At 35.2% G+C, this 12,510-nt stretch overlaps 1 protein-coding gene across 1 annotated transcript in view; it reads left to right on the top strand.

Moving 5' to 3' along the window:
- Positions 1-1,168: 1,168 nt before the first annotated feature.
- Positions 1,169-12,510, top strand: part of LOC142350672 (uncharacterized) — a 13,915-nt gene continuing 2,573 nt past the window's right edge. The window contains exons 1-3 of the mRNA XM_075402600.1: positions 1,169-1,257; positions 1,758-1,913; positions 7,701-7,804. Of these exons, the coding sequence (XP_075258715.1) occupies positions 1,206-1,257; positions 1,758-1,913; positions 7,701-7,804 (312 nt within the window). The 5' untranslated portion in view covers positions 1,169-1,205. The remainder of the gene's footprint in view (positions 1,258-1,757; positions 1,914-7,700; positions 7,805-12,510) is intronic.

Raw genomic sequence — 12,510 nt, 5'->3', positions numbered from 1 at the left:
CACATTTTCTTGCACTCATGTAGTCCTTTGCTAAAAAGTTGTTGGCGTTATATTGTCCACACAAGTATTTTAAACCGTGAGAAAAATCATGCCTATGAGCATTGTATTATCAAAGTTGATAGAAGACCCGGCAGAGAATTTTCCCCAAAAATAACAGGGAAAAGAGTGTAAAAATAAAAGAAATTACACTCGTATTTCTCCGATTAATTAACGGTGGAAGAGTGTAATATGTCCAACATTTTACTTTCGCTTTTTGCCTTAACCATTGCCCAAATGCTACAACACTTTAACGTTTCATTCTGGTTATAGCGGTAGCTCTATAGGAGTATAATTTCTCATAAGTCCATCCTAAATTACACTCTTTTCAAAGAGTATAAAAAGAGTGGAGAAAAGAGTGTAGAAACAGTGTAATTCTTAAGGTTACACTCTCACTCTCTTTTCCTCGATAAATAGGAGTAGAATTTGCATTACACTCTAATCCCAGCTTATTAGGGGTGGATTAAGGGTGAAACCTCGGCCCGGAGATGTATAGAACCAATGGATGAAGTGAAGGATTTCTGAGACAATTTTTCAAATTTCTAGGTCTACTAATGATTATCTGGATAAATTTAGAACTTGGGAAGTTGAAAATAGGAACAACCTTATTAAAAAATAGGTTTTGCACAGAAACTGGCCAACCAATTTTCAAATTTTCGTGCCAGCATTCTGCAGTCACAATGTTAATTAGATTTTGTACCCCAAAACAAATTAATGTTCGGCGCCAACTTGTTCGAACAATTTTTCCTTTCTCTGCGTAGCAACATTGTTATTAATAGTAGTGGATTTAAAACGATGGTTTAGTCAAAGTGGTGACCTCATTTCTAGGTTGGGAAAAAATCTTTCTATTGAATTTGACACTTTAGACTTCACAATTTTTGAAGCATTAAATTTGGACATAAAAAATTATTCAAACGAAATATAAAGAGTTGAATAAAATTCCAATTCGTTCCTACAAATTTTTAGGCCGCCAAGATAATTTTACGCGTTTGTTGAAAATAGACTGCAGCCTATTTAAAAGTTGTAGCAACCCAAAAATTGACCAATCATTTACCAGTTTTTGAGACCAAGCATACTGTTACTGGTTTATAAGACTTGAGGCTCAGATGTTTTTCAATAATCGACGCCAATTTCATACAAAGAAGTTGTTTTCTCTATTAGAAACAATAATGATTCTACTGGTGTGTTTGACAGCGATGTTTTCGCTTTCTCCTCAATTTGGTGAGTTCTTTATATCCATCGAAACGATCGCATTGTAAATTCTGATACTGGAGTTTCTCTGTTTTGATCAAAATAGTCACAAGCTTGCGACAATCTTCCATGGGAATACAATCCTCTGTCAGTGTTTGTACATAAATTCCAATCCACCTGCAAGATTTTTGCTTGATATTTGTAATTGAATTCAATGATACCAAAAAAATATTGTGACAAGTGTCGGGATACCAAAGGACAACTGATTTTTACCCGGGCAGAATTTTTCCCCACCGAAACTTGCAGCTAAAAACTTTTACCCTCATGTTGGTTTTTGATTGGTCTCGCTATTTAATTTTTTTCAGTGGCCATTTACTTTTTGTACCACCCACGTTTGTTTTCAGCGCTGAATCGTAGAATCTTTTATTTTGTTTTTTACTCTGTCAAGCATCATGCTCATGTCAAAAATGTATGATAACTAAAGTGATAAAAAACACTACATCAGCTGTCTTTTACCTTTCTCCTACCAGATATGGCTGAAGCGTGCACTAAATGGTCGCTGAGAGTGAGGACTGCTCATGAACACCTCTCTGGCACTGACGATGACGTATTCATCCAAGTCAATGATGATCCGAAGTCCAAGACCGAGTTGACGAACAAGAATTTGGTGACGGATGGTATTTTGGGTAAGAGATTAGATATATTAAGCCTCTGTGTTTGTCGAAAAAAAATTAGGAAACGTTTTCAACGTGAACAGTGGTGAAAAAAAGTTTTTTGCGAAGCTTTCGCATCTTTGAGCAATGAAAACTGTGATTTTCTGAAAGACATGAGATTTTCAGTGGTGATTTTTTTCACCTCTTTACTGTAAATCCTACGTATGCGGGTTTTAACCGCTGAGTTCCTGCATGTCAGCTACTTTTTCAACCCACCTGTCAGTAACTCCGTTTGAAAGCTTTTGAATTTCTAAATATTTACCTCTAAAAATCGCAAATTTAGCAAGAATCCAACATTAAAACCCGCAGTTCTTACAAAAACTGAGCGACGAAACATTTGCGTATAAAAGTTAACTGGGAAAAGATATGCTGTTTCAGCCTTGAAAGCTTCCCTTTAACCGCTTCCAACTCATTCCGTGCTCAAAATTGCAATTCTTCACAGCATTCACTGACCGAATTCATCGCAAATCTTACCTGTTTTTAAAAACCAATATCTATAGCGCTGACCTGGAAAATTTTATATGATCATCTTACAATCTGTTTAAAAATACGAAAACAGAAACCTCAAAGCTTCTGCGATCTCTGTTTAAAATCAAGAAATTTCAACCGGTCATTGTTCTACTCTTGAGTAGAAATATCAACCGGTCGTTGTTCTACTCTTCAGTAGCATACAGAATTTTCGACTGAATTTGAATTTGGTGGAGACAAAAAATTTTCCAATTGCCCAGCAACCATTTAATTAAAATAATGTCAGGACAAGAAATTGTTGCCAGTTTACAAATTGTGTCCGAAAACCCGAAAAATCTTTATTTCTGCAACTATACAAAATTGAGCACAACATAAATTACCAACAGATTAGATCGATTACCAACGGATTGGATCAAAATTGTTTTAATTTTTTTTGATATATCAAAAAAAATTAAAACAATTTTGATCCAATCCGTTGGTAATCGATCTAATCTGTTGGTAATTTATGTTGTGCTCAATTTTGTATAACAAATTTTTATACTACAATTGAAAATTTGGCTAAGCTTCGCGGTGTCCAGATTATCGATATGATACTCTCACAGCCAAACATCGGATCAAGCAGCTGCATATGTATATTAAGAAAGAGTTGTTGTAAGGCAAATTGTCGATTTGTTATCAGATAATAAACGAATAAATGAAAAGGAATCAAGTGGATACGACAGCTTCGGGTAACTCAGTATTAGGTACCTGGGTTGCTCATCATACAAAAATCCCAGTAATGATACAAGGTCATATATGATACCGGTAATCTAAGAAGATCATATATGATTTGTGCGATATCCTGGGCAATCATACAATGTTCAAATAACTTTTTAAAAATGCTTAATTAGTCATAATTGCCACCCCAATTGACTTGTCACCCCAAGCTGAATTATGATATCAGTTCAAATTATCCCGAATATGGTAATGAATTTTCCTGATTATCGTACAAGGCCACTAATGATATCATGATTTCCTTGTAGCCATACAAATATCATAAAAGAAAATGAATTCAATTAAAACAGTCAATTAAACAGAAATCGTGACGTAACTATATGACACCACGTTGTTGCGTTTTAATCACAGGCCCTCTCTAGTCATGTATTGGTAACTTAAAAGAGGTAAAGATCGACCTCAAAAATTGCGCACTTAAAAGTATTGGAATAGTATATGATTGCCAGAATAGAAAACCCACTGTTATACAAAAATTAGCATGAGGATCTGAAAAACAGTAATTTTGCAGTATATCATATTTATAATAGCGCTGTCGGTTCCTAAAAGCGTTCAGAATTGTTTTGTTGAAGGATGACATACGGAATGGATATTACCATCAGAATATGCATTACCATTTTTAGTTCCTAATAAACTGTCATCGCTTTCAAGGGCAGTTGATTTGGTTAAAACTTTTGATTGTCATATTCAGTTGTTCAGTTAGTAGACAGGAAACTGTCTGTTCATACTTTTAAACAAATTCTTTCTTCCTCTTTCATGTGTGAATAAATCCATAACTTTTTTAACTTCTTGATCTAATTTTGTTTCATTTCAAGTTTCACTCTCCTCATTTGCGCCTCTAGATTTTAGTTGAAATTTAAATTAGTCAATTGCTTTTCAAATGTAAGCTCTAAGTAAATCAAGGCTTTCGCGTCGGGAATTTTCAAATAGCAAATTAGCATTCAATCAATACACTCTAAACTCGGTAACCGCACCTCTGCATATCGACGCTTTCTGGGAGAAGCCGACAATCACATCACCACTTTCGTGGGACAAATGGACGCAACAGTGGAAATTGGCACTAATGGCGAAAGAGGGGATACAATTGGAAAAATTGCTCAACGGTCGATCCCTAGCAGTCACGTGGAGAATCATACTCAAGCAACTGAACGTGATCAAAAAGTCCGAAATCAACAGCTAGTGACGTGGCAAAAAAGATGTAAGAAAATGGATGAGTTTCGTGTTTTGTGCAGTGATAAACCTTGAGAACATTGAACATTGTGAACAAAAAACTGCATCCCTCCTCTATCTATACATTGGAACGGAAGGCCGTAGAATTTTCAAAAGCAAACTTCCCCCTTTCATAGATGAAAAAGAGTTGTTGAAAGAGCTTTGGCGTGTGATGGAGGATTCCTTCACTAAAACAGAAAACATAACTTATGACCGCTTCGTTTTCTTCTCCTCTATACAACAAAAACGAGAATCAGTAAAAAAACTTCGATGGGCGACTCATAGAACAAAAATAAAATTGTAGCTTGGGAGATGAAGAAACCTCATTAATTCGGGACACTTTCATTTTCAATATGATAGATCATGAGACCCAAAAAGAATTTATTGAAGAGACAGTGCTGCCAACAAAAGCTCTTAAAATTGCAATCCACATGGAGATGGTACTCAAAACCAACAAAAGCATAACCAAAACCTGAACACCAAGGCTCAATTAGGAAATATTTTTAACAATTAGATCAAGCTAGAGGTTTAACTGGCAAAAAAGTTCGAAACGCTTTGTATTGAAAATAACGTTGAACCAATATAAGCACCTGCAAATGATCGTAGAGCAAGAGGTCTGGCTGAACGTCTCATTCAAACCATAAAACGACAACTATCCTGCACGAAAGGAGATCTTTTCAATACATGCAATTATTCAACAACTAAAAATATCTAATCAAAAAACAACAAAGATCCAGCTATTTTAGGCATATTTTGGCAGGCAATTTAATACACCATTTTCTGACATTACAACTAAATCAAATAGCAAAAATTTTATTTATAATAAAATATTTAAACATTATTTAGACAAAGACACCATCCCAGTCAGATCCCCTCTCACGGACGAACAGTGACCAGACACCGAAATGTGAATGTGTTCTGACGTTGAAATAGAAAAGGTTATCTGGGCCGTGAATGCCCGTGCCAACGACGTGCAAAAAAACGAAAGACGTGGAGGCGAGACTGATGTCGTTAGAAGATATCTCGAGACCAATTCCGCGAAGCGAACGGAGCAGTCAAGTCAAAATCGCTGGAATGATAAACGCAGCAAATCGGTAGAAGGAAAATTTGGACTGTCTGTACGAAGTACTGGCTCAATAAAGTAAGGTGGGGAAAGTTAGCCCCACAACTAGCCTTATCAAAGAGCCAAAGAGACCCGAAGTGCGTGTCCTGAATTCAGATATAGCTAAAATTGGGACAAGACATGAACGGGATACAGAACTTGGCCAATGCATTAACAGAACACCAAAGAAAGTTCAAGAAAAGGTCCTTGAGCAGAAAATCATTATTCACAAAAAATATCTTTTGAGAAAAGACCTCGGGAGCAAGAAAATCAAACGTAACAGCAACCAACCTGATGATATAATTATGATATCCTCTGGACGGTCCTGCCTTTCAACATAGAGCAACGTAGCCAGAGCCCTAAAGATGAGGATTACTAAGCAAAATCCTAAGCATGACGAGTTGTTTCAGAATCGGCAGGACCTCATGCAAATTCTGCATTTTTTTCCAGCGGAACCCATTGCGGCACCAGAAACGCAGCCTTCTGAAGCATGACCATCTTCGCCAAAATTATCTCCGATATTAAGAAAGGAGAAATGTACCTTTCAAGTCAGTGACACTTCAGACTCAGAAATCTTTTGATCCACAATCCAACTCCATCATTCAAAATATTCAGAATACGGAGGGGTATTCGACAGAAATTCCAATTTCTGATACAACATTCATGGTTGTTGCTTCCACTAGGAATCCAAATGAAAGATGAACGTTGGACCCTAACCCTAACTGGTCACGCAAAATGATAGCACTCGAAGCAGATGGAACAATCAGATAAATCAGAATAAACTTTTCAAAACTCTTTAAATTTATATATTAATGTATTGTTTTATATTTTATTAGTAATAAACCTGTGAATAAAAACTAAATTTCAGATTTCATTTATTAATTTCTTCAACTTCTCCAACAGAGGGAAATGTTATACGGAATGGATATTACCGTCAGATTATCAATTACCGTATTCAGTTCCTATTAAACTTTCATCACTTTCAAGGGCTGTTGATTTGGTTCAGCTTGTCATTTGTCGTTTGATTGTCGTTTTTAGCTGTCAAGTTAGTAGACAGGAAACTGTCTATTCATACTTATAAACAAATTTTTAATTCCTCTTTCATGTGTGAATGAACCCATAATGTTGTTACCTTCTTCGTGATCTACTTTTAATTCACTTCTAGCTTCACTCTTCTCATTTGCGCCTCATTCAGTTGCAGTTCAATTTAGTTCAATTTGCGCCTAGAATTCAGTTGCAGTTCAATTTAGTCAAATGCTTTTCAAATGTAAGCTCTAATTAAATCAAGGCATTCGCGTCGCGAATATTAAAACAGCAGATTGGAATTCAATCAAAACACTCTAAACTCGGCAATAGCACCGCAATTGCCAATTCAGTTGGTAAAACTACAATTGCGACTCAATTGACTAATAAGAGATCCATTGATTACAGCATAAGAAATACCTTAAATTTGATCAGCATAAACTTCACCGAAACAACATGGCCTTGGATGAAAACATTTTTTTTTTCAATATTTTTTGATCAAAATGTTCGGTAGTCTATGAATAGTAGTCTAAAAACAGCAGAAGTTAGACGTGTATCTAACTTCTGCTTTTTTAAAACTACTATTTTGTCGCTACGGATTTTTGAGTCACTTTCCAGTCGCATCTTTCTGGTCACTCACGTGATATAATGTGACAAAATGTGGAAATTCCGGAACAAAAAAAATTGAAAGAACTTTCTTTGGTCAAGCGTGATTCTCCTTTCTGTATTTTACGCTGTAAAATTGGTTTTTTAATCATGAGAATTTTTCTTCGAGTACTGTCAATATTTGATCGATGAGAAACAACCACCTTAACTTTAAAGAAAATGCAGCTGATTAAACGATCGAGTAGATACGATCAGAATTCTGAAAGTTGGTACTGCTAATTTTCGATGGGCTCCACAATTCCCAGTTTCGATAGATCATCCAATCAAAATTAATCATTTGAAAAAGCAATAATAAACTGGTATTTCGTCAAGTTAGTATGGACTATGGAAACAGGCCATGGACTAGTTTTCACTAAAAAAATGCGAAACGAGAGAAATAAGATTGAGGAAATACTATGTGTTAGGGTCATAATGTAAACCCCCCCCCCCCCGCCGCCTTCGTCCGATGTCCGCTTTGTTTTAACTCGAGCATTCATTTGTCACAAAGAAGTGATCAGAAAATGAAATTATTCTGGTTTCAGAGTGGTTTGACTCAATTGATAAATTTGAATCAGCCGATATTGACAATTTCGAAGTATGCCTCGACCACACGGACATCAGGAATGTGAAACTTTGGACTGAGAAGGTTTGGCTTCATTTTAAGTTTTTGATAACATTTTCAGACAAGTACAAGGATTCTCAAAACAAACAAATTCAGATTCTGGCTTCATCCCGAACCTTTAAGAAGGATTCATAAAAAAACAAAGGCCACCCCAACTTACAAGCACATAGCCCCACAAGTTATTTATTATCGCATCTTTAACCTATATTGGAGAAAAACTCAATTGTAATTTGGGGCTTTGACTGCCCGGATCATAGTAACGTTGTCAGTCAGCGCTAAATCAGAGAATTCTAAGTGTGTATTTTTACTGTAAACTGATTATGATTATGTCATTTTTGACCCTGCTCGGACAAAAATCATAGTAAGAAAGGACCCATGAAAACGCTCTGAGCAGTCAAAAATCCATTTCCTTGTTTTTTTCATGCACAGTCAAAAATCATTCAGCGAATGCTCTGGACAGCCCAATTCCAGACTGTGAAAAGAGAAAAAAAGGATGAAAAATCCAGCGGAAAAAGCTTTGCTTGCTAATAGGCTAAAAAAGGAGGCACACATCAAACAATTGTATCGCTACAATTATTTTTGTGAAGTCTTCAAAACATCAAATTTTGCTGTAATGTCCTTGCTTTCTTTACACGCCGACAATACCCGGGCCCTATTACCATAGGAAATCCGTCCTGAAACATTATTCCATTTGTTTGTCGTCGACCCAGAACTATATCTGTTTGAAGCTAAGACCGAGACGTTCATGCAAAATTCCATTACAATCTGAAATAACGACGGTAGAATTTGCAATTTCGGTCCAAAATTGTCAGGTTCCAGGCAGTCGGCGTATATTTTCTAGTTTCGGCGTGCATTTACCGGCTTCGGTTGAAATGTTTTTCTTTTGTTAAAACGTTTCTTGCAACGTTTTAAGATTGTAAGCAATCGTCATGCTCAAAAAGTGCATCACCAAAAATTTCAAATTTTTTCAAAGTTTTCACAATATCTCCCAACTTCCTCTGAGCATATTGGGAATCAATACCAAGAATGATCTATTTTTTTCAGAAAAAAAACTATTCGAATAGACCGCATGTAATGAAGTACCAATATTCTCTTGGGATATACTGATACAGTTCGATATACAACTGGAATACAAAGTTTCAGTACTGATTTGCTATGGCACTAGGGTCCGGTTGTGCTTTGTTAGTACAGAATGAGTTAGTTTTTGGCAAAAATGCACTTCGGAAATATAAATGGTTTTGAAGATGGCTATATGTTCCCTCAGATGGCCGCTAAATGCAATCAACAGGACAAATAAATCTGCATTAGCGTGTCTAAAATTCTGTAAACAAGCTGAAAAAGGAAGTTTACAGAGAAAAAAATATTATTCAGTTGGCAGATAATGTGTATTAGATTAGTACAAAATAATACAATGATAACAGTTTTTCAAATGATTTCATAGTGAAGTAATTTTTACAAGTTAGACCGTAAATCCATAATCTGTTTTGTACATTTTTGTCCGGCTTTTAGAAAGTTTTTTTCCGGACACAGTTGCATAAAGAAACGGCTTGCTTAGAATTTTTTTACAGTTTAAAACATAGTCCCTAAACTCCAAAATCACCTAAACTCAAAGCAAAACATGACTGAAACTCCAGCCAAATAATGGCTTGCAGCACCTGATGTCACCATATTTCTCAATTTGAGGAGCAATAGACAAAATGAAAAAAGAACAACAAAACAACATTAATTTCAACAGGAGTTGTGATGTGGTTTTGGCTGAGTATGTGTTAGACAATTGTTAAAGAAAGGAGAAACGAAAAAAAGCAAAAGGCGGATATAATGCAAGATGTTTATATATACTTGAAAAGTAATATCTAAATAGAGCCAGCCAAAATAATCACGGCACAGACAGAAAAAATTGAAATTTGAATTTTTTAAGAAAATTCCCATGAGATCTCAATAGCTGGGAAAAAGATAGCCAGCAATCAGTGCCTGTATATTTTTCAGCCAATTAAAATCTTTCCCGGGTCGAGCAAAAAATCGGAAAAATATGCATGATAGGCGTTGAAACGTTATTTTTTTCATCCCAAACTTAGATTAAGCGGTGAACAAACAAAAATTCACCAGAATTTCACCGCTTACCACAAATTACCTGCCTTACACTAACCTAATCTAATCTCTTACCTACTCTAATCAGCCACTTCTTCCTCCAATGCGCCAATTATCACTAACTTCTAGAATATTTGTTTTGAATTAAAATAAATTCATCCTACTTTCTGTAAAACATGTGCGTTGATTTTTATAAGGTTAGCGCTGAAAGAAAAATCTTAGCGGTGAAATTTGGTGACCTTTTACAGTGCACAGCTATCTCTAGTTGCGAAATTACACAATTTTACCTATTGAAAAGGTTTTAAAGGATATATGATTAATCGTGGGCAAATTTTCTTTGCGCTTTTCATTAAATGTGTAATAATTTTGTTGGACAAAATCAATTTTAAGCTTTTTCTAAGCAGTGATTTTATGTTTTTTTAGCACTAAGTTAATTGGTGAACTTATTTAGTCCTACTGGATTCATTGCTGATCTCACACAATTTTAACACCTTTTACTAAGTGATGAATTTATGTGATTTAACCGCTAAATGCATCGGTGAATTCATGTTATTTCACCGCTATCAGGCGATAATAATTTTTTCACCGAATTTACCGGCTGATTTAGGTTATTTCACCACATTCAACGCGTGTATTTCAAAACTTTTCACATCCACCAGTCATCCTGCATATTTTTCCGTTGAATAGCGGTGACACCTCGACCCGGACAACCAACTATGCAAAACGAAGTCTTACAATACCTATATGGCGTTCCAATTCGACGGCTGATAAAAACAAAAAAATGGAGAATCTCAAAATTCTGCCAATGCTAAAACTGGAGTGACAACCTTACTTTGAATTTAATTGTTTTCAGAATAAAATCTTCCTAAGGATGGTCGGCTAAATTTTTCAAAAATAAGCTAACAAAGATCTAAAAGTGAATAAAATTCCTGTTTTTGTTGGTGAACTGTTTTGCAAAAGCCGTTTAAATATTAAATTTATCAACACCAGTTTGCCTGGATCACTTGAAAACTTCTGAAGCATTAACAACTACAATGCTAGTCAGCATTGATCTATCATGAGACTAGCGATGAAAAACTTAGGGCAAATGTTGATCTGGTATGAAATGGTTGTTCATCTTCGCAGTGTTGTCGGCAACCTATATTGATCAAATTTTGATAAAAAAGAAAAAAAAAATTGCATACAAGGGATCCTTTCTGCTAGCGCCCTTTTGTCCTATATTGCAGTTAATTTAGCAACCCCTCAAAATCCATGTTTTCGCCAATTGTAAGAGTGATCATGCGATTTTAGTGTTTTCTACATTTTTCCTTACTTTTTAAGACAGGCTAATCTATTCATCACACTATCTATCTGTATCAATCTGTTTTTTGTATGTTTGTGTGTAACTATTGCAATATCTATTTATACATCAATGTGAGTTTATGTGTTGTGTTTAGTACTGTCAGCTTTTTTGCCTACTGGTTGTCTATCTTTCTATCGATTTGTGTCGAGTATTTCAATCACCTTTTATGGTCCACAACAAAAATGTCCCAAATTATGTGTTGCTTAATGCGAGTATCGCTAATGGGGACATTAATCATAGAGCTGAAGGTGGCGTGAATCACTTCAAACGACCGAAAAACAGATAGACTGATAATGTTCAAAGTCGTGAAAAAAGGTGAACAAATAAAAAGGACAACTTGCGAAAGGGCACATTTAAAAAACTTACAAAGCGAGAAAAGAAAATTAAAATAGAATTCTCCAGTGAAAAGAAAGTAAACAACGGAAGGTAAAGAAGGAAAAATCTGCAGCGGAAAAAATAGAGCTTTAACTAAATTTTTAGAATTTACTAGATGAGCTCTCAAAATGCAGTACCACAAATTTTCGACCGGCTTAAATTGGACTCTTGATGTGAATTTTTTTAAGCTAGGAGGCTTGGTAACATTCTGGTAGAATTTTCTGACCCGGCTAATTCGCATTGCTAGCTCAACTTTTTGCAAAAGGAAGCATACATAAGAAAATCTTGTAATGACAGTTACAAGATTGGCATAGTAGTATGAAGTTTGGAACCAAATTGTTAGGCTTTTAACTAAGGACAGACATGAATACCAGTGAACCTTAAGTAATACAAGCATAAGGCAAAAATTTATATAGCTACTCTTAAGATCTGCCGATTGAGAAGTTGGTCAAAAACAGAAATTATAGCCGTTTACTCAAGATTTCAAAAAAATAAAAAATTTTAAAAGCTTTTATTCTACATGTAATGACAGCAAAAAAATGGTTTAATGCATAAATTTGCCCCTAAGGTCTCCTCTATCCGAACCTGTAAATTAGGAAAAGCATGCCGGTTGCTGGGTTTGTATTAAAGTTCGTTAAAAGCATGTTTTGGAATTTTTCAGGAAAGAAAAAATGGATATTCACGGAAAATTTTGAAAATAGTGTTCATCTTTAATCATTTCACCTTAATATCACAACCAAATTTCACAAAATATCACATTAAATATAGGATGAATTTTTTGTTGTGCAGTTTTTCAAGTAGAAAATTTAATCATGTAAACAATGAAAGGCAAGTGAGGTGCAAGTTTTTTTCCAAAATATAATTTTTTGAAACATTATTTAAAGAGCGTTGGCTATCAAATGGACACATTCAAAAGTTCAGTCTT

Source organism: Convolutriloba macropyga, chromosome 12, assembly GCF_964194025.1.
Source record: "Convolutriloba macropyga chromosome 12, txConMacr16.3, whole genome shotgun sequence".
Lineage (NCBI taxonomy): Eukaryota > Metazoa > Xenacoelomorpha > Acoela > Convolutidae > Convolutriloba > Convolutriloba macropyga.
Note: the sequence above shows the minus strand (reverse complement) of the source record. Positions and strands in the feature narration are given on the sequence as shown.